The 22,926-nt window shown below is 47.3% G+C and overlaps 1 protein-coding gene across 2 annotated transcripts in view; it reads left to right on the forward strand.

The window, feature by feature from the left end:
- brun (trafficking protein particle complex subunit brun) overlaps window positions 1–22,926 on the forward strand; it is a 642,817-nt gene that overhangs the window by 488,219 nt on the left and 131,672 nt on the right. For both annotated transcript variants that reach the window (XM_072289153.1, XM_072289154.1), the window contains exon 21: window positions 13,461–13,555. In XM_072289153.1, the coding sequence (XP_072145254.1) occupies window positions 13,461–13,555 (95 nt within the window). The remainder of the gene's footprint in view (window positions 1–13,460; window positions 13,556–22,926) is intronic.

Here is a 22,926-nt window from a genome sequence, read left to right on the forward strand (position 1 = left end):
TCCTTCCCGGCGGCTCCAGTTGTTGAAACAGTTGTATGCCGCTCCATTAGTGTGGACGGTGCTAGGTTGAAATGAGAGCGCAGTATGGTGAGCAGCTCACCCAGCGTCTTAACATGTGGCATGGCCGGCTTGAGAAGGTCAAGCAGAAGACTAAAGACGTGGGTCCCGCAGCTGGCCAGGAAAATTTCCCGCTGTTTGGCCTCGGGTGTGTCGTTTACCCGGAAGAACACGTGGACTTGTTCCTCGTGAATTGGCCAGGAGGACCCATCTCCGTCTAATGGCTCGAGCCTTCCGTACAGCAGCATGGCGGCAGCAACAGGGGGTGGTGTTTCGCTGCTCGGGGCAGCTCGGGAGGATCCGCGGGTGTTGTCACCAGTGTCACGATCTGCCCGGGTTCATGAACAAGGGAGGGCTTGAGGCACCTGTTGTAGCTTCGACGGGGCGGCCGGACGGAAGATCTACGGCATGAGGCCTAAACGGCCGGGGCGCGCAACGCCACAAGAAAGAGCCGGACTGCTTCAGTCGAGACCATACAAAGAAGGATTTTATTTCTGTGAGGTGAACCGCTGCAGGCAACTTGCAGTGCTTGGCGCTGAGTGGCTCCCTGACGTAACGACCCAAAACCGAAACCAGAAGTCAACACAGGATACCACATCACCTCTCCCTTGAGAGGAAAATGCGCTACTCGGTCTCATCGCAACAAAAGTAAGTCATGAGTTGCAGAAGAACACATGTTAGCACTGTAACACGCGTGTTTAGTGATGACATATTTACACAATAGAAAATGACATCATTGGCTTGCCCATTTTAAGAAAAACGCACAGCTTGGCGAGCACGGAGAAATGTCCTGAATGCAGTATTTCTTGCTGCGAATAATTCTGGAGTCGAAGACTCGGAGATAATGGAAAAACCTTGAAATGTTCTTCATATAGGGAGCTGTCCATCAGAGACACTGTAGCTCCTGTGTCCATGAGCAACTTGAGTGTAGTATTCGCAATGAGGACTTCGGCGCGAATTGTTGCCGGACGGGAATTCGGTGCTTGGATTGTAAGCACAAACGGGACTGTAGTGGCTGATTCTGTATCAGCGGTAACGGAAACAAGCTGCGTTCGAGCAGGAGACTGTCGCTGCATTCAGCTCCTCGGAACGCCAAACCGAAGCATAACGTCCCACTTTTCCGCACACACGGCAGGTAACGTGCTTTGCCGGACAGGCTGGATCGGATGCGATGTGGTTAGGTGAACCACATCGGTAACAATGGGGTGCGAACTCTTGACTGGCTTTGCAGAGTTCGGGCCGGGCGTCACGTTGGCCGGCCGCTCGAGGATGCGACTGTCTGCCATGCCATTGATCGCCATCTTCAAGGCACCGGGTCGAGGGAGAAGGGGGGCAGGGACTGCCATCTTGCGCGCCTGGGCGAGGAAGGAGATGGCTGGCGACGCCATCATGGTGTTGCGTCAAGACACGCTGAACAGACGAGCTGCTGAAGACTTGAAGTTCCTTGTCAACTTGCTCACGCTTCGTCCGATTTCCTCGGCTTTCTTGAGCATGAGGGACGATCCTTCGTAGAGTAGCCTTTCTCGTACTCTTGTTGGTGCAACGCCTTGGGGGATTTGGTCGCGAAGAGACTCGTTATGCCAAGCGCTGAATGCACGAGCAGGCGCTAGCCTTTGTGGCATGGTGACGAAGTCCTGGAAGGTTTCGCCAGGTAGTTGCTTGCTGTCCCGGAAGATGATGCGGTGCACTAGGGGATTGGTGCTTTCTTTGTAGTGCTGGTCGAAGATGCAAAGAATGTCTTCGAACGTAGTAGCCATCTGGTCCGTTTACGACGCGAGGTCATAGTAGAGACGCTGCCCCTCAAAGCCTAAGTTACTCAGTAAAATGGCTTTCTTCCTCCCGTCTTGTAGTGCTTTGCATCCGGTCGCCTGGAGAAACGTGCAAAAAGAATGTTTCCATGTGAGCCACGGTACCGAAGGAGTACCGGGTGATGCAAAGAAAGGCGGCATGGGGGGTGCGAACGTCATGCTGGGCACCGAGAACAAAGGCGGGGGAGTTGAGGTGGACGAAGTCAAAGTAGACGTAGCGTCTTGCATGCCGAAAGCAGGGGAGCAGCAGAAGTAGAAAAGCAAGGGGACGTAAGAAGTAAAGTGAGTGGTTTACCTCGTCGCCAGTTTGTTGTAGCTTCGACGAGGCGGCCGGACGGAAGATCTACGGCATGAGGCCTAAACGGCCGGGGCGCACAACGCAGCAAGAAAGAGCCGGACTGCTTCAGTCGGGGACCAGACAAACAATGATTTTATTTCCGCAAGGTGAAATGCTGCAGGCAACTTACAGCGTTTGGCGCTGAGTGGCGCCCTGACATAACGACCGAAAACCGAAACCAGAAGTCAACACAGGATACCACAGCACCCTCCATTATACGAACATTTCGCAGCATGGTGGTGATGAACGATGACTGACCTCCGAGCAGCTGTGCTCCTCGATGTTTATTGCGGTGCGGTGACCAATGTTGCCTACCGAGCCTGGCGGGCCAACGAAGATTATGCCTCAGGGGTGGTCACATGCTTGTTACACACGTAGCGCTGAAAAGCTATGAGCTTTTCTTTGAAATCGCTTGGCAGCTTCTGGGTGATTGACGTGCGACGTCGGAGGCTGAAGCCGAAGCGCTTCATGAATTTCTAAAGCCAGCCCCGGCCAGTTTTGAAATCCTTTGGCGTTAGGCCTCGCTCCCTCAAAAGTTCCCTAGCTTTCGCTTGGAGCACTTCTGTTGTCACTGGAAGGGCAGCTGCTCTCTGGGTCCGAACAAAGTCGGCCAAAACTGTCTCCACTTCGTGGTGACGGCCTTTCTTTGGTCCGCTAAACGCCATCCTCGTTGCGGTGCATGCAAAAAGCTGCTGTCATTGTCGCCTTCAACAACGGACGTTTTTCTCGTCGACGCCGAAATTCTGCCCGACTTGAAGGTTCGACGATGCATCTACGGCTATCACAACTTTTCGCTTAAAAGCGGCACTGTAGTGGCATCTCCTGTTTGGTGCCATTGCGATGACACCACGCCGCACACCGATACGGCCAACACGACACAGGTCAAAATGTCGACCTCACTTGTGTACGTTTGGCTACTGGCACGGCTAGTAGCAGCTGCGATGCTGACTTTTCTAGATGGCGCTAGCTATACACCATATTTAGCAGTTTCAATGAAAAACTGGCGCGTTTTTTTAAAATCCTTGAATCTAAGCCGACCCTAGAGTTCAGAATGATTATTTGAAAAGAACTATCGGCCTAGATTCGAATATATACGGTATGTATTACCCACTCCCCTCTGTAATGCTTTGCCCTGAGGGTAAAATAAATAAATAAATAAACTGTATGGCAGGCTTCAAGCTATTCAAGTGAATTGTAAAGTCCTGCAGTGCTTCTTTTTTAACAATATAAAAGCAGTAGTCCACGTATCTGAGGAAAACTTTGGGAGCCGGCATGAAAGATGCAACTGCATGGTTTTCAATATATTCCATTACTAGATTGGCGGCCTTAACAAATAGATGTCCTCATAGCCCCTCCATGAATCTGCTTGAACGGGACATTTTCATAAGTAAAATGGGTGTTTGGTAGGCAGAAACCAAGAATACGGGACACATCATGGACATCGATCGGAGTTCTTTCGGGTAGCGTTGCGTCGACCTCAAGAGCAGTGGCACAGACTTTCATGGCAAGTTCAATTGGGACACTCGTGAAGAGGGACACTATGTTGAAGGAAACCATCACTTTCTTGGAGTTGATTTTTATGTGTGAAACCTTTTCAATGAAGTCTTCGGTGTTTCATATGTGCGTAGGGCTCCTTCCGATGAGTGGAGCCATTACTCAGTGCAAAAACTTTGACAAATTTGACACACACATGCGCCTGTGTGTGTCGCGTCTCACTTTCGTCCTTGTCTTTTTCACGTGCTATAAGCCTCACGATGTCTCACCAACAAGCCCAAATAACTGCTTTACAGCATCTATCCACTGTCTGTTGTTACCGTTCTTATGTGCACGATGCAAATGCTGTAGAACTTTCTGGAACACAAGTGGGCACCAGCGATTACTCTGGAACCTTCAATGACTGACGTATAAAAGCCGACGCGCTTGACCTGCTGATCAGATTTTCAACAATCGCTAACTGTGTTCGCCGCTGTCGTTGTTCTTTGAGTGTAATTCACTTCTGAGGGCACAGGTTCATCCCATAAAACACTAATTTCTTAATTCACAGTTTTGCTGCCTTCTTCACCGTCACAACTATGTGACATCTGATGGAGGTGCTAGTGCGTTCATGTACTGAACGCCCCCGCAAAGCCGCGATCCTAGCCCAAAATGCGAGAACACCAACATCGCCAAGGACCAGCAAGCTAGCCATAGGCAGTAAGGATTGCTCCTTCTTCCTGGTGGCTGTCATAAATAGCACAAGAATATTCCACTTTAGATTGGATTAAGGTTTTATATTCAAGTTGTTTGACTGAGGGAGATGCTGAAGACAAGTTATGGTGCAGATAACCTAGTAATCGCTTGCAGAAATTAGCTGATTGATATGATGGGCCAAGATAAGTCACTCGATATATGCACTCCTAATTATTTAAATGTTTCACACTGTGTTAAAGTGCAGTTGTTAAGGAAGTAGGAAGGTACTACATACCGTATTTACTTGATTTAATGCGCGCTTGATTGTAACGTGCACCCATTTGCCACGGCATAAAAAAAAGAGAAGTCCTTTACAGTACCTTGCACCTCATTCTTTCATGCAGGAATACAACTTTCTCTTGATTGTGGAAAAACGAAGATTTACTCCCAATACACTAAAGTTGCTATAAAAATATTGCATTTTCACCCGAAAGGCAAAGCATCGATTACAATGGCAAATTATAGTAGGATACAATTTAAAAACACAGCAGTTGGCAACCAAGGCACATGAACTGCGCGCCAACTCCTCCAGCCAATCGCAGAAGCAAACGAAATCGTCGCCATGTAACCATTTCAAAATGGCGTCGCACTTGATGCCTCCAGAACATCTGCTGTTCTTGAAGAGCCTTTTCTTCGTTGGAAGCAATGAGGTACGCAACATACATGGTCAAAGTGTATGGAGTCTGAGCATTTCACTCTTCAAAAGTCCACGGTACAGTTCATTTCACTGCTGACCCCGTTTTACTCATGGAACTTTACTGCCAACTGAAGTGAAACTTGACAATAAATAGTTGCAGCGAAGCAAGCATTTTATTTCAGTTCAATGAAGAATTAGGCTTTCACTATTCCACTATAACAGACAAGTGAAAACGTACAAAATTACATGCTTATAATTTTATTTGTCTTTTTACTGCCTTATTTAGGTAACAGGGAAAGTTGAAGTATGAACTATTTGCAGCCTCGCGGAGGAACAGTAGCTGGCGGTTATGAAGGCGTGGGCAGAGCTTCACTGCAGACTTTACTTGTATCTGACTGAAGTAGACAGATATCCGAAAAGTAAGGATAATAGTTTTATTGGCCATATAGACTTTTAAACACTCGCTTACTAACTAAAAAACAAGCATAGTGTCATGCATGCACAAGCAAACATGAACATGTTTCACGCAATGACCGCAGAAACTCTTTATTGCACTGGAGGGGGGAAGTGCAGTAGCAGGAGCAAGCAAATTGACCTTTATGCGACCTCTCGGTTCAACGCATACTAAGCAAAGAGAACACAGCGCGGCGTGCCTAGATGCATAGACTCTGTCTCCATCGCATACCTTCAGGATAGGCGCCGTGTGGCCGTGCCTTGCGGCCGTGCCGTACGTAGCAGCCGCCAGAGTAGAAAGCTTCTCCAGTTTGCGCCAGGCCCGCACGCAAGTTTCGGGAACTCCGAACGCTTGTGATGCGGTCCGATTTTCGTCCGTTTCTGTGCACGTGATCACTTTCCTCTTAATTGTGGTATCATGATGAACTCTGCATGTCTTTGCAGTCGGCACTTCCATGCTGATAGAGCAAATGCGGAAAATGGGAAGACAGACGGTACACTAACCTAAGCACGTGTACTACAGCACATGAAGGAAGCTACGACAGCTAGGCTCGAAGCGCATTTGAGGCGGCCATGTTGAAATGCTGATGGCCATATGGTAACGCAGATTTAGGGTCATACTCGATTCTAACGCGCACACAATTTTTAGACCGATCTTATTCGGAAATATGCATGCGTTAGATTCAAGTAAATAGGGTAATTACGACTTCGATAAAAGAACACATGAGAACACTTACTGACATTGAGGGACATGCACCATTTGCTGCACCATGCCTTGATTTGGAGGAGGTCTTGAGGAGGTCTGGATGCCTGGATTTAGAGGAGGACAAAGTGGGTGGTCCTGTGGTGGTTGTTGTAGCGAGACTGCTGGTGGAATTGGGACTCGGAAAATTGAGTGCGAGCAACTTGATGTGCATGGTAGGCATGGGCTATAGTCTCTCGAGCATATTCAGTGGGTGGGCACACAGAAGAAGGCACTAGGGTGTTCGATATTATTTGCCATCTGAATGGCGTTAACGTTAGCTTCAAGGTAGGAACGAAGTGATCAATGCATTGTTTGACATTCTTGCATGCAAGGCAGAGCTGCAGATTTGGAATCATCAGGTAAGGCAGGAAATGTTTGACCATTCCTGGCAATGAAATTGCTTGGTAATTAGTGTCTTTTGTGCATTTTGTGCACTATTCAACAATCTTCAAAAATAATTCAAAGGCCAATTCCAGGGCATAACCAGCCTTTAGATAGAGCTCAAGCCATTCTTGGCGCAAGTAAAAGGGATGGCTTTTGAATTGCATATTGTTGCAGGGAGATCTACAGAGAAGGTAGTTTATTTACACTATGTACACGGAGACTAATAATGGGGCAGCAACAACAAAGATGGTGGACAACAGATTTCACTTCGTCCTGTTATTGTCCGCTCTACACTTCAACATCATCTACATCTGCAGGACAATTGGCTCATAACACTACCCTCCGGCGGTGAAAGCACCGACTCGGTGTAAGTGAACAAAGCTACATGAATAACTAGCACACGAGTTATTAAGGGGTGTCCAGGGCTTGAGATGAAGAACATGGACAACGTCCATGTGGCGATGAGCAGATCATGACGAAGGCAGCAGTGGAGCGATTTCATAAGTGACATCAGTCACTTGAGCAAAATGAGAACAAAGTGAAAGCGGGAGCCAACATTTCGACAAGTGGACTTGTCTTTTTCAAGGCAACATATGCTTTACTTGCCACTGTATATATTGGTAGGGTTCTTCTAACAGGGAGAGGGCATAAGGCAGATGGGTGCACCAACGAGCGAAGGTGTGTTAGCGGTGAGGGTGTAGAATTGAGAATAAAGGAGTGGTGACTCGCTGGTCAGATCGGGCACAGAAGGGAGTTCCAACCGTAGAAAGCCAGAAGAGCAGTCGATGAAGGCAGAATGGGTACTTAGGAAGTGATGGCCGGGGATCACTTCATGGGGGACACTGGTGCAGAACAGCGACTTGAACTGAGGCCTGGTGGCTAGTGAAGCTCGTACGCTCAGTACACATGCCAACGACGCAAAATGTACTGCCGTCGGCAACACGAACAACAGGCCACGCCCCACGCATCGGAACCTTACAGAGACAAGAAAGGCGAGCGCTCATAACCGATAATTGTGCCCCCATGTCTATGAGCGTTAAAACAGGCATGCCATCTACTTGTATGTCCAAAAAATTTTGTCGGGTGACCAGGGTCAACAGAGTATTTCTGGGTTGGTTGCCCAATGCAGCATCACCTCTGGGAGCTGCTCTGGTCAGTTTTCTGAAGAGGGATGGCGATGGTATGGTGACAGCGAGCGACGGGCAATCCATGAGCGAGAACGCTGGTTCTGTGGGGACGGTGAGGGGTGGTCATAGCGTGGAGTCAAGTCATTGTGGGCATGAAAAGGTGAAGATCGGCTCTCTTCTGGGTGGTAGGTGTACGCAGGACGTGGAGACAGAAGCCGACCATAGCAACAATGGTGGGAAATATGACCTATCCCATTGCAGTTAAAGCATATTGGCTTGTCGTCATGTGTGCACCGCTGGTTTAGGTCGCAGTATCTGAGATAGGTCAGTTGTGGGCAGGGAGGTTGAATGTAATTGCTTAGGGTAAGGCTACTTACAGCATAGATGGGACAAATGCCTGCGTTCACCAACTCTTCGTGTACGAGAGCTTGAATCAAAGATACTGCCAGGCGGGACTCATAAGAATGAGCCTTAGAAACTGACAGAGACGCAGCCTCAATCTTGCGCCGGACAAGACGCAGCAAGTTTTTGGCACCAGGTGGCTGGACATCTTCAGACGATGAGATAGCAGCGGTATTAGGGAGCGGTACAAATTGTTGTGAGATATGATGGCTCTTTGCTTCTACAAAGCATCGGCACTCTCTTATAATGTCGTCGACAGTTGAGCAGTCCTTGTACACCAGTAAATAAAGGCGTCATCGGCAATGCCTTTAAGAATGTGGCTGACTTTGTCAGCTTCGGGCATCTTGTCGTCGACCTGCCGACAGAGTACTAATACATCTTGAATGTACACAACGTACGGTTCAGTAGATGTTTGGGTCCAGCATGAAAGTTCCTTCTTGGCAGCTCGCTGGCACCCGACTGGCTTCCCAAGGAGTTCCTGCAGCGTTTTCTTGCAGGTGTCCAAACTGGTCAATTCCTCCTCGTGTGTTTGGAACCAAACCCAGGCCATTCCCTTGAGGTAATAGATGATGTTAGCCAGCATTATAGCCGGGTCCTACCAGTTGTGCTTGCTGGCTCGTTCATATACGATTAGCCAGTCTTCGACGATTAGCCCGCAACAACAAAGATGGTGGACGATAGATCTCACTTCGTCCTCTTCTTGTCCACTCTACACTTCAGTATCTTCTTCTACATCTACAGGACAATTGGCTCCTAACGCTATGAAACTGGTTGAGCTGCAGGCCAGCACAACTCTGTAGCAGCAGTTTGAAGATGTTGATGTATTAGAATTTTATAATTTTTATAATACATGCTCTGGTGTTTGGGAGGATGAATAGCTATATCTGTTTGAATAGCTATTTCCTTCGAAGATTGAGAACAAGTGGCTTCACACCAGAATGACTGATGCACTTGTGCGCTCCACCATGAGGGCTGTGTCAGCAGAGAATTCCAGCCTTGGCCACAGTGAAGCATTGTCAGGCAACATCTGTAAAGGCAGGGACAATCAGGGTTAACATGACATCTTTTTAGGTTTTTGATGCGAAGCATTCTTCTTCGTGTCAGGCCAGTTTTATGTATCCCTCTACCCACTCAGAGGAGGAGGAGCACATTGAGTGAACCTAGACCAATGAGAAACCTTAGACTGTGCAAACAACTACTACCATTTGCAATAAGAAGTAGCTGAGGCTTGGCGTGAAGTGCGTATCAAATTTCGTTGTTGCAGCGGGCTTTGGTTACCTGCGGGCTGCCAAGAGTTGCTCCGTCCGGGTTGCTCCGTCCAAGTTGCTGGGTTGCTGCATCCGCCACACATTCGTTTTACTTGAGCTGGACGTTTCTGGTGCCCCACGGGCTGCCAAAACCAGCCAGGATGATTTTGGTCTTGCTGCTCTCTGGAAGTTTTCTAGCTAGCAGATGACAAAAAGAGTTGATGTGCAGTCGCCGCCATCTTTGTGCAGACTTGACAGATTTCAATGCGGGCGCTTGAGGACTTTTACCTCACTCAGCCAACTGGCTACGGTCACCTTTGGATTGCATTACTTTTTACGTTATCTTCTATGGTTCTAACGCACCGTTCCACCTTGCGCAGTGGTGCGATATGAGTGGCAGCGAACCATTCGAAGCTTTCTTTTGTGTGTGTGTTTGTGCCTTGAAGGGTTGTTCCCAGCTGGGAACAATGTGCTGCGCTCTCATGCATGCATGCTATCTGCATCGAGTTCTGCGAAAGTTGTAGGCTCTCTGCCCTTTCATTCTGCACCAAAAATTGCGGTCCTTTTGGTTCATCTTTTTCTGGTGGTACCTCCTTTTCACATCTCTCACATATATGCAGTGACATCTCCTTTTTCTGTAGTTAGCGAAGGCATCACACCTAGCCATTGTTTGCTCCGTCTTTCCATTGTATGCTTGGGTGGCGGCTCAAGACCGGTGTGTTCTAATGATAAGCCGTTGATGTTAAAGCTATACATTAGCCAATTGCTCTCATGATTGACCAATGCTATTTTTTTTGTGCACTTTCATGTGCTAACTGCAGCCCCGGCTCCTTAAGCACAGGGGCAGAAGAAAAGCACCATCAGCCAATCGTTTACACATACAATCACTTACGCACAATTTCATGTGTTGGCATCGGATGCGTTGGAGGCCAACTACGCCGAGCATGTGCCGGCCTTGCCGGCCGCTGCCATGCTGGTAACACGTTTACGTTTATCCCACGACCAGCTGTCCCTGAATTCAATTTTGCAAATTTTGGGCAGCTTCGGGTTGTCTTGGGATACCAGCCCACGTGACTTCTTATCGGGACCAGAACTGGCTGGCTGCCATCTGGCTGCCAGCAAGCTGTCAGAACTCTGAAAATTGAAGAGGCCCAGCATCACATTCTGGCAATGAGGGGACGGTCAATTAAGTGCCCGTCTCCCACTCTGAGCCAGGCGCGCACTGAGAATTGGTTGCATGCATCGCATCTAGTAGTGGTGGCCATTGGCCAATGCATCTACACCATAGCCACCGTTCACCTTCAGGACAAATGCAGCCAAAATGTTAGTTCCAGCTGACAGTGTTTTTGTCACAGTACCACATACACATTCGTTAGTCTACTTCAATGTGTCCAATGTAGATAGGCGCGAAATTTCTCAAAGGTGATGTATCACTGGGAATGATTGCTTGAGGATATCACCCCTGAATACAATTTACCTTTGCTCTTTGTATGACATTGTGGCTCATTTTAAAACACCAGACAATAACAAAACACCAAAGCATGTCTCGGACCTCTCGAGAGGTACCAGCTCGGCTCGCATTGGCATCTCGTGCTGCACTGATTTGCTCAATGCTTTGTGTTACGTAGATGGGAGCTAGAGTTGAATATGGTCGAATTTTTAAAAATCTTTTTTTTCTTATAGGGCTCTGCACTGGGCTTCTCTGCACTGCTGTCCTAGCAGCTGCAGTTGTAAAATCAACTGTGCCCTGTCAGTGCAGCCCGGAAGTGAGTTTGAGACTCCTGGTTTAAAGGAACACAGGATGGCATTCAATGCTTTGGTGACTGGTGGCCATCTGGCTGGTCATTGGCGGAGGCTGCTGATGAGGAAAATTAGTGCAGCACAAAAATAACGCACACAGGAAGGGAAGACAAAGACAAGCGATACTCACAATTATTTAATAGCAGGAAGGATTTCACATATATATCACCTTTTCATGCACAATAAAACAATAAAAATGGGACAGATCACAAGCAGAACATGTGCCATTCAATGACGGTTGCTCAAGAAGTGAACTTTGAGTAAAGAAGTGCAATTGACAGCTCACATATTCAATAAAATCTATATTTATAATAAAAAAGGCTTCCTATGCAAGTCTAGAAGATGTGTTGCTGCTCGTGCCCAGAATGGTAGTCTCCGAGAAACGAGCCTCACAACCGCACGCAGTAACATTGGCTACCATATGTTTGCCCTTGCATTCTTATTTGCTTACTTTTTGCTCATGCTCCCTTAAGCAATCGCTCGCACAACATTCAGTTTGACCGATATACACTTTACTGCAAGACACGGGGATGGCATAAACCACACCTCTGGAGAACTTAATGAAGGGTTTCTTATACGTTCCATAGTAACCTCGTCTGCTTTCATAGCAACTTCAAGGGCAGAAAAAGCTAGAGGCGCACCGTTACGGATGGCACCCGTTTGAACATTGTGTGACACTTTGTGCACACGCGCTATAACCTCTGGCCTCAACATTGGGCCGCTGCCCTTACGCTTTGTGCTCCACATTTTGCAGTGGTGGCTTTTTGTTGTGCTCATCAACAATGCAAGACCAACTAGTGCAACAATTAATTTTTGTTGTCATACACCCCAGAATGTCATGGAACTCATGTTTTCAGATGGCTTCAGAGGTAGGCTGATTTTGAAGCTTTATGATTAAAAAAGTGGGTGATAGGTGTGTAAGCGCCCGATCGCTGACACTCGCCCCAATACAGTGAAAGGGCGATCTGTTCTCCACCCAACTTATAGCATGAAGCTACAAAGAAAATATATGCAGGCTTCTCAGAAAGAAAGCGTCGCAGTTGAAAAAAATTTCTCGTGGTCCTGGGATCTAACCCATGGCCACCGCCTTTCCAGAGTGCAATTTGAGCTAACCAGGAGGCTCGCAGTTTGCAGCACAAAGCCAAATTAATCAGCAAGCCTAAGTGCAGGGACCTTCCTCCACCTTTTGCAGAACTTATATGCCATACCCCCTCTTTCTTTTGTGTCTGTTTGAAAGCCGACAAAGAAAGATGTGTCGCAGAGTCCTCCATGTGGTGGTGAGCAGAGCACAGCACAAAGGCCCTTCAACATTTGTTGCAATCAGAAAACAGTGAAAAACATACAAGCACGAGAGCGTAGTGACATGGACAAGCACGAACTTTCTAACTTTGAAAGTTTGCTCTTGTCAGTGTCGCTACCTTTTCATGCTTGTCTGTATATTGTGCAGTATCTTTTCTCTAAGCATTATAAACCAACTAGGCCAACTACAATATTTATTCAAATGAAGCCTGCATGACTCCACTAAAATGTGATCCCTTGAGGAAAGTGTGGTGCGCATTAAAATAGTACAATAATGAACTTTGGAACTTCTAACCGCATGGCTGTGCAATTTTTTGCCTGCATCACTGTATCCAAAAGTGTGTTATCTGAAAAGAGTGTTTATTGGGTTGGTGTGCACAGTGAAGTGAGCACAGATGTGGCCAAGTAGTGTAGCAATGGCATCCAGTGTAAAGCACTAATTATAACAGAATTTTATGTCGACACACATTATGTCTGGCACGGGGTTCCATGGCCTGCATGCAAATTCTGGTGGTCATGGGTGTCTCATTGAGCGGATATAACTGCAATTACTGTGCTAAGTTGGCAATGAAATTGACCAACTCATTACCCATAGAGCAGGTGTTTCATTGAAATGGGTGCCAAAAGAAGGAAGGCACATTTGCGAGTGGCCGAGGTGGTGGCATGTTGGTTATTCATCGTAATAGTGAAAGCATAGTGCAGTAGGACAAGTAAAGCTTGTTCTTTGTTTGCTTGTCCTGTCTTCACTTGTCCTTTGTACTCACTGCACTGTGTTTTCAGTATTATGGTGTGATAAGGTCAGGAAATTTACTTGCATGGGATGACTAATGCAAAACGAGGCAGTTGCTGGGAGAGTGGATTGTTGATGAGTCGGGAAACTAAATTTCACAGTTGCATTTCTAGACTCGTTCTTTTTCCCTTGACCGCTTGTTGCACCCTTCTTTGGAGCGTGGCGGTGAAGCCAGCTTGGACGAGGTGCCTTGGACATCGCACATGCTGGACACCATCATCCAGTCACCTTTGCAGTGGGGTGAGTTGTATCGTGCATTGCCTTTGATGCGAAGCCCTGTGAAGCATGGCAATTGTGTATTATTAGGCGAGGGTGCAGTTGAGAGACCCAGAAAAAGAACTTAAGTATGCACACTAATATGAGGCCATATAGAGTAGCTATAACTGATTATTCAGACTTGACGGGGATAGCCTGAATTACCAAATAATTGGAAGTCTCCGTAGTAATCAGAATAATCAGCGAGGGTTATAGTGAATTTCACCTGGAGTTGTGACTTCATGGGAGTACAAATTCTGCCTTATGGTTTGGCTTTATGGGAGCACACACTGTGCTGCCATAAGTTACAGTTTGGCGCTTCACGCATCAGTGCTTTGTCCGTCTTGTCTTCCTTTTTGTACTGTTCAATTTCTCGCTGTAGTTTTCAAGCATAACTTGCACCATGCCTTTACTATTAAATTTTTTATATTCTCGGCATTGGTTATACATGCAAAAATACAGCACCACCCTGCTTTCCAAGGCTTATTAGTTGCTACAGTTCATGCTGCCATCGAAAATATTATCGGAAATGTGGTGCTGCGGCTGCAATATAGAAATAGTAACTTAATCTATCAGCCTCTCGTATAAGGGGGGTGAGTGGGGCTAGGGAGGGATTCTAGGAAAAAGATGTGTCATAGGAACTGGTAGAACACGAAAGTGAAATGTGTCTTCAAAGAAACTATTGCATATTTGCATGCCTTATGAGCTCACAATCTGCAGCAGCAAAAGGTGCACAATTTGCGGGCCGGCGACCGTGTTGCAGGTTTGCTTGGCAAGCGCCATCCTGCTGCCAAGTCGCTTTGGCGAAGGTACGAGGATTTTGGTCATGTCCCGTAGTGTCTTGGGCAGCCAGTTGAGTTGCGATGGGCTCAGCTTCAGCAATACGAGGGGCAGAGTTCGCAGCACGCACCGCAAATGCACGAAGGCGTTCTGCTTCATGCTGCCATGTCTCTCGCCAGACCAAAGCGAGATTCGCCCATCTATTTTGTTGCCTTTCTGCGCTGCTTCGCACAGCAGTTTTGTTAGTTGGTGCCATCACAAGGAAAGCAGTAGGCGGTGTGTGAGAACTGCTGATGCATGTTGAAGCTGCCCTCTGTAGGCGACAGGGGCGTCACAGGCTAATCGGACACTGTGCGGAAACTGCGTCGTCAGTTCAGCAGAAAGCCGACACTGCCTACACAAGGCTACACCGCGTTGGAGCCTCCGCTGCGCTGAGATTACTGAAGTGCTCACTGTCGGCGCTCGTTAGTGTCATGGTGCAGTACTTCACTTCACCGCTCCTAGGTGGCGGTGTCATGCCTCTCAAGAGAAAGCATATTTTACGCGTTAGCACTTATGTCACATCTGTTACAGGAAGTTGATTGTGGACCCCAGCATAAAACACTTCCATGTTAAAAACCTTGTCTTATAATTGAATAAATTGTAAATGCACACAATGCATACCTACCAAGTTTTACGGTATTATTGTAAAGTGTCAGATTTCTTGCTCATTTTTACGAGTACCTCGTCAACACTTATATTTTTACAATTTTCTATTTTCTCTGTTCAGAACTTGTGAATGCACTGTGCGTTGGTTCATTGAGTTGCTATAACTCCTAAATCTAGCCTGCTCATGGTGTCATGTCGGCAACACTGAACATGATGGCCAGACTTGTATCCAAAGCCAGTGATCATTTGCGAAAACACGTGCTAGCTTTAGCTAACCCTATTACTTCATCATGCATTCCGCCAGTGCTGTGGCACATAATCCCATGCAAGTAACACAGTGTCGGGAAAGAAGTACATTAAAGTATTTATCCCCAGTTGCTCGGCTGACTTTCCATTCAACAAGAAGTCGCACAAAGGCATGCATTCTGTGGGTTGTGCTGCTGTAATGTTAATATTTCGCATGCTGGTTGCTGGGACATTCTATTACATCTGGGCACAAAGAAACACAAGGACTGAGCAAAACTAGTGAGCTCAAATGGGTAGCTTTGATGGTTGTGCAGCCGATCAGCAGGTCTCGATACTACTGCTCTGAATGCCTTTTTGCTGTGTTCATGGTTGAATACAATGTGCCGTTCACAGCTGCTGACCACGCCAGGGAACTCTTTCAGAAAATGTTCCCAGACTCAAAGATAGCCAAGAGCTATGCTTCTGCTGCAATCCTGAAAGGAATGGGCACCAAAAAAATCGACGATGTGATTAGCCATCTAAGGCGTTCTCCATTTTTGGTCGTGACAGACGGGAGCAATCACAGTGGAAACAATGCAAAACTTTATCCGATCGTGGTGTCGTTTTGTGCCAATATTGTTTGCAGTACCTTTTTTACTATGGCTGCTTTTGAAGGTTACTCCACGGAAAGAAACACTTGTTGTGGACAGGCTAGGCGAGAATAGCATATCGCTGCAGAACTACATCGCCATGGGGTGCGACAATTTGGCTGCCATGGTTGGATCGAAGACTGGAGCTGCTGCTGTTCCCAAAGAAAAACGTGAGAATGTTGCCATCTGAGCATGCTGTAGCCATTTAATCAATCTCTGAGCACAGAAAGGCACAGCATGCCTTTCAATGAATGTGAATGAGGAACTAGTGGATATTTACTACTACCTCGAGAAAAGCTCTACAAGAAAGGACAAGCTGAAAGCTTTCCAGTCTCTTCACGGCGTAGAATCGAAGAAAATCTTGAAGCATGTCCACACTAGGTGGCTGTCTGTGGGCAGGGGCTTGAAACAGTTTGTGGAGCAGTGGCAGCCACTACTTAGCTCCCCCACAGTGAAATAAGGCCATCTAACCAAATCTTGAAGCTGCCTGGCGAAGCAAGTGAACCCAACACTGACCCTCAGAAACATGGACTGGAAGCAGACAGTGGACCCCAAAGAATGAGACCAAGACTGGACAGCAGTGCCCTTGCATCCAGTAAAGCTCCTACCAAGCGAATCCGAAGTCAAGGTAGCAACATTCTAGATCGAGAAGAACGACCATTCATGTTCCTATCATCGAGTGTCAGCAAGTCATATTGTCACTTTTTGCTCTCAATTGTACCAGAGTTCAAGAAGGTTAACGTGTTCCTACAGTCTGGTGCCCTGCAAATACATCTGCTTCAGGAGGTTCTGAACAACCTTCCGAGAGATCTGATGCTGCGGTTTGTCAAACTGTCAGTGATGAAACAAACTGATCTGCTCACGCATGTCGACTAGAAGCATTCTCCCAATGAAATAAATCACAAAGATTTTGCAATTGGTAGGCTGAAAATGAAGAGTTTGCAAAACGTGAAAAATGAATCCAAGTAAGAGTATTTTGTGTAGATCAGAAGGCTCTTTGTAGCAGTAGTCGAATACATTATACTGAAATTTCTACTGAAATGTGAACTGCTAAAAAGTGTGGAAGTAGCCAGGTTGTGCATGCCAGGTTTGCTGACCTCAAGTGCCTGACTGACCGTGTCCCAGTGCTGCTGTCCCAGTGCTGCTTGAAAAGGGGCAGTGTATAGATTCCGCTCTGGATGACACTCAAGCAGAATTCAGCCATCTTCAATTAGAAAATCTACCTGCTGAAGTAACTTCTCTGGATCGGATCGACTAGCAGGGGTGTGTGGTCTCTGATTTTCGGGAAGTAGATTGTAGTTCTAAGTATGCCAAGCTTTCAAATGTGATATTGGGTGTTTTGACACTTCTGCATAGCAGTGCAGAGTGTGAAAAAGATTTCAGCAAAGTTAAAAAGGCACACACCCAGTTTCGTTACACCGTGTCAAAAAATACAGTGGTGAAGTTGAAGGTGTGCTCAGCCTCACTAGGGGAAGTGCCATGAACAGGTGCTCGAGGAAAACTTTAAGCTGCAACAGCTATAGAGATAGCCCAACCCTCAATGCTGAAAGTGTAATGAGTTTGTTGTGGTTCTCCTGTTACAAATTTGTTGTGCATTTCACCTACAAAAAGGTTTCTGACCAATAAAAGGGGATTTTAGTATTTCTTATTTCTTTCTTATTTCTGCAGCCAGTCACAGTACACGAAGTGATTTCAATAATCACAAATTTAAACAACAGCAGCAGTAGAGATATCGACGAAATTCAAATAAAACTTGTGGATTATGTCGTAGACCTAATTGCCCCAGTCCTTGTGCCCCCAGTCCTCCAGTTTGTATTCGTAAGCAGATAACAACAAAGACCATCGCAACATGCGCGGTGACAAAACAACGGGAATCTGCTTGTCTCGTTGAAAGATACCGAGTAGTGGCTTATGATCTGTCAAGATGCGGAATTCTCGCCCACAGAGGTACTGATGAAATTGACGGACGCCATAGACAATAGCTAGAGCCTCGCAGCCAATCTGGGCGGCGTAATTACGTTCCGCCTTAGTGAGTGTTCTTGACGCATAAGCAACAGGTTGCTCGCGTCCTTGAGCATCGCGGTGAGCTAATACAGCTCCCACACCAACGGGTGATGCGTCACAAGACAGAATTAAGGGTGCATCAGGGTTGAAATGTACTAAAAGCGACTCGGACGTCAGCAACGTCTTTAGTCTTTCGAAAGCTAGTTGCTGCTCTTCACCCCAATTCCACGTACTGTCGCTGTCCAGTAGGCGGTGGAGCACTTCTGCAACTTCGGACCGACCCTTTAGGAAACGATTGTAGAAATTCACCATACCTAGAAAAGCTTGGAGCTCCTTGTTCTTTGGTACAGGTGCTTTGTGAATCGCCTCGACTTTAGCCTTTGACGGGTAGATGCCGGTGGCGTCTATCCAGTGTCCCAAGTACTCCAGGCTCTCTTTGAAAAACTGACACTTGGCGCCTTGTATAAGCATTCCCGCTTTTGACAGTCGGTTGAGAACCTCCATGACAATTTCATGGTGCTCCTCTGCTGTTTCGCTGGCCACAAGGATGTCGTCGAGGTATGCCGCCACCTGGCATAGACCTGCAAGCACTGTATCAATTGCTCCTTGAAATAATCCGGGTGCCACCGAGACACCAAACGGCAAACGTCGCACTTTGTGCAGGCCCTTTACTGTATTTATTGTGAGCGCTTCTGCTGTAGCGTCATCAACTGCAAGTTGCTGGTACGCTTGCGTCAAGTCAATTTTAGAAAAGATACGGCCTTTCCCCAACTTTGCAAAAAGTTCCTTGCTAGTAGGTAAAGGATAAACGTTGTTTCTTACCGCTTGGTTTACTGTACTTCGATAGTCGCCGCATATTCTTAATGACCCATCCTTTTTACGGACGATGACCACAGGGGTGGCCCATTCTGAGTACTGCGTCGGTTCCAGAACACCTTGACGTTCCAGTTTTTCCAGTTCTGTGATGACGTTATCCTTCGGTGCGAACGGAATGCTGCAGCATTTTAGAAACTTGGGCCGGGCGTCTTCCTTCAGCTCGATGTGTAGGGGTGGCAGAGCAGCGCCTGGAAATGTTTCGTCAAAAACATCCGGAAACTTTTTGATAAGGGCTTCTGCATTTTGTTCCATGCTGTGAAGCCCAGTGACATTAATGTTCAAGACCTTGAACCAATCATGACCCAAAAGCGTGCTACCTTTGTTTCTTACAATGAGTATCGGCAGCTCGAAGTCTTGTTCCTTGAATTTGACTGGAAGTGTGGCTTTTCCGACGACGTCCAATCCTTCCTTAGTCCAAGTTACGAGCTTGGTGTCCGATTCTTCAAGCTTTATGCGCCTTGCCACTTTCAGTTTGCTGAACGTGTTTTGACTGATAATCGACCTAGCTGCTCCTGAGTCGACTTCCATGGGCACTATTTCACCGCCTATACTTACGGCCATCATAAACTTGGGACAACCACTAGTCACTTGACTAATATTTAGCATGTCATCATACTCAGTTTGCTCCGAGTTTGACATATTTTCAAACTGGTGGTTAACCTGACCTCTTTGTCTCTTGCGACACCCTTTAGCCAAGTGCCCTTTCACGGAACAGTTGAAGCATACTGCGGTTTTTAACCTGCAACGGTATGCAGCGTCGTTGCCGAAACACCGGAAACACTGCCGTTTCAACTGCTCGCTTGAAGTTTTTAAATGTTGCCTATTCTTATTCTGCTTTATGGGTTGCCTGTCCACTTTAGCTGTCAAATCTGGGACGTCCTCACGTAGGTCGCCCATAACCCTTTGATGTTTTGCAGCAGCCTCTACCGTCACTGCTAGATCGTAGGCAGTCTTAAAAGTTAGGTCTTTCTCGGCCAATAAACGTTGCTGCACAATGCTGTCAGAGATTCCAAAAACCAACTGGTCCCTTAGCATTACGTCAAGAGGAAGCTGGTTGTCGTTGAACCCGCAGTTCTCGGCTAGCTTACGTAAAGCTGTAACGTAGTGTGCGACAGATTCGGCGTCATGCTGATCTCGCTTCGAGAACACGTACCTTGAATATAGCTCGGATGGCTTCGGGTTGATGTGGTTCTTCACGGCATTTACAATGGACTGGTAGTCAGTGTTCGGTGGTCGGAGAGGCTTGACGAGGGTGGCTATCAGGGAGTATGTATCCTCCCCACAGCAGCTCGGCAATACTGCCCTCTTGTCGGCATCTTCCTTGAGCTTGTTTGCAGTGCAGCATAGCTCTATACGCTAGACGTAATCCTCCCATGAAGAGTTACCATTTAAGCGAAATTCACCGATACGGACGCTGAAGGCCATCTTGCTGGAAACGCCCTCCCCGCATGGGCACAACCGTGCCTCGTCGCCAGTGTAATAACCGATTTGGACGCAGCAGCAGCTTTTGCAAGATTCCTTTATTGCACAAAAAACAAAGGTTTATGTAGGCACGATGTATCGCTTATCGGCACACGTGCCACGGGTTTAACACGGAAAACACGCGCAAAAGATAGCCAACTCAGTCACATTGCTCTGTTATCGCAAGAATGATGTCATGGGTGATGTTATTGAAAGCTCCCTCAAGGTCTAAGGTGAGGACTACCTTGTCATCACTGGGATGTTCAACTGGTTCGATAACATCTTGGTGTAGTTGCAGGAGAATAGCATTGTGGGCAAAAATTGTACATGGTGTCCGCAAAGGTGTGTTGGGCTTCCAGATATTCAGAGAGCCTATCTAGGACCAATGCTTTCCATAAGCTTCCCCACCCAGGAGGTTAAGGAAATGGGTCTGAGATTGTCGATGTTAATGGATTTGCCTAGTTTGTGTATGAAAGTAACCAAGGCCATTTTCGAATCAATCGGTAGGGGCTCATGCCCCTCCCAGATCTGATTGAGATAGTCGAGAAGGTGAAGGCACGCCGAGTCAGGGAGGTTGGCTAAAAGCCTAAGCGTCACTCGGTCCCTGCCTGGCGCCATTCCTCGTTTCATTTTGGACAGGGCCTCCTTCAGATTGTGGAGTTGGAAGCAACGATCCAGGTAAGCATTCTCCGTGCCTGCATAGGAGTACGCCGATCTGAGGGGGTCCTGTTGGCGACCGAGATATTTATCTCTGAGCACACGTGGCAATTTCTCCGCGTCTCCCACGTATGCGTGAAGTGCACACTGTAAGTGTTTTTGTGTTTCTGTGCGTGTTTGTTTGGCTAGGGTCTATGAGAGCCCTGAAAAGACTCCAGTTGTTACGACTTGACATCTGTGTAGCAGCAGTGTTACAGCGTTCCACCCAGTTAGAATCGGCTAGCTGGGCCGCGTACTCGTCCGCTTCTAGGGTAAGGGCTGCAATTCGTAGTTTGAGTTTTCGGTTGTGTTTCTGTCGGCGCCAGGCAGACTAGGCTGTGCCAAGCCTCGCAGAGGTGCAGGAGGTGGTCGTCCACTGCAGGTGTGGGCTCTGAAAGTTGAAACGTCTGTTCAGTGTGACAAAGTGACGACACGAGGTGTTGAGACCAGGTGGCATAGCCCTGGGGCATGGTCGGAGATCCTTGTTTGATACGCATTCTGTTCGGTTGCTGCAACGTCACAAAGTGTCAGTATGCAAAATTTCTGAGAACGGGACGGAGAGAGCAGCCAATCGGCAAGCGGTGAACTCCCCAGAAGTTTACTTCTCTTGTTTGTTGTCTGCTTGCAGACAGTATACTACAAAATGAAATGTTTCTCATCTTTCAATGAATGAAATATTTATCTAAAAGATGCATTTTTTTCTTCTCAAGCTTAAACACGTTTTGAAATAGTAGTATGTGTGACTACTGCAATTTATAACTATCATTCAGGACAACATTCTAACACAAATTCAACATTCAAATTATAACTATTAGTTTCTCTGCGTCGTCCCTAGGTGGTGTCGCGCACAGCGAGAAGAAAAAAGTAAGAAGAAACGACTGGAACAGTGACGCACTTTTCAAGAGGCAGCAACAACATTCCAGTGCCTCGCGTGCACCGATGATGTGGTCGATTTCGCTGTACAACCAATGCACTGTTTGTTTCAAGAAACAAAAGCAATGCCTGAATTCACTTTCTGCCATTTCTTGAAATGTGTTTCACACCGTCACCTGCTCTCCTTTCTCCTCGAGCAACGCCAGCGCAACAACCTAAGTTCCGAACGCAAGTGCCATTTTCTCAAATTAAACTATGGATTGGATCCAAACGTACCATTCCACAGCCGTAGCTGCCGGTTGGATCCAATCCAGTCCACCAGACGCGCCATGCGAAGCCGGTTTCGTAACGAGCGTATGATCGCTCCAATCTTGTCAACTCCTGTCGGGTTCGGTGCCTAGCAGATGACGCGCTCGGTTGCACAATGATTGACAGGAGCGTGTCATCATTTTGATTTAATCAAAATCGTGGCCGCGCCCCGCGGCTGGCAACGTCAGCGCGGTGTAGGCCAATCGCGCACGCCGGTAACCGAACAAACGCGCCGAACAATGATCTCCAGTCGCACCCCTGGTGGGCTATGTGCATCAAATTGCTATACTCCGATCGGAATTTAGTCCATTCGGGGAGTTTTGCCTGTTTGGGAGGACGGTTAAGGGGGTGTATTCGGATTGTGGTGAGGACAATGCAGTGGTCGCTGCCGAGGATTTCCTCAGTGTTGAGCCAATCAGCGTGTCTGATGTTTTTGATCAGTGTGAGGTCGGGACACGTGTCGCGAGTCACAGAGTTGCCAATGCGTGTTGGGTGTGTAGGGTCTGTCAGTAGGGTAAAGCCCTTGGTAGAAATGAGTTCCACCAATTTTCTACTGTGTCGTTCCTCCTGATGGTAACCCCAGTGGGTGCTGGGAGCATTAAAGTCGCCTACTATGACCAGTGGTTCCTTGCCTGCCGCCGCGCATGCTTTACTAAAGATGCCGGTGTAAGTTATGTTGGGCAGCTTGCGTGAACTGTAGATAGATAGAAACTTTATTGCAATGGAAAAGATATGAAGGAGGGGTGGTCGTAGCCTCTCAGTCCAGGGCCCCACTGGCCTCTGCCGCATGCCTGACCTGGCTAATTAAGGACTTTTGTCCTGCCAGGTCGGACC

The sequence above is a fragment of the Dermacentor andersoni genome, chromosome 7 (genome assembly GCF_023375885.2).
Source record: "Dermacentor andersoni chromosome 7, qqDerAnde1_hic_scaffold, whole genome shotgun sequence".
Lineage (NCBI taxonomy): Eukaryota > Metazoa > Arthropoda > Arachnida > Ixodida > Ixodidae > Dermacentor > Dermacentor andersoni.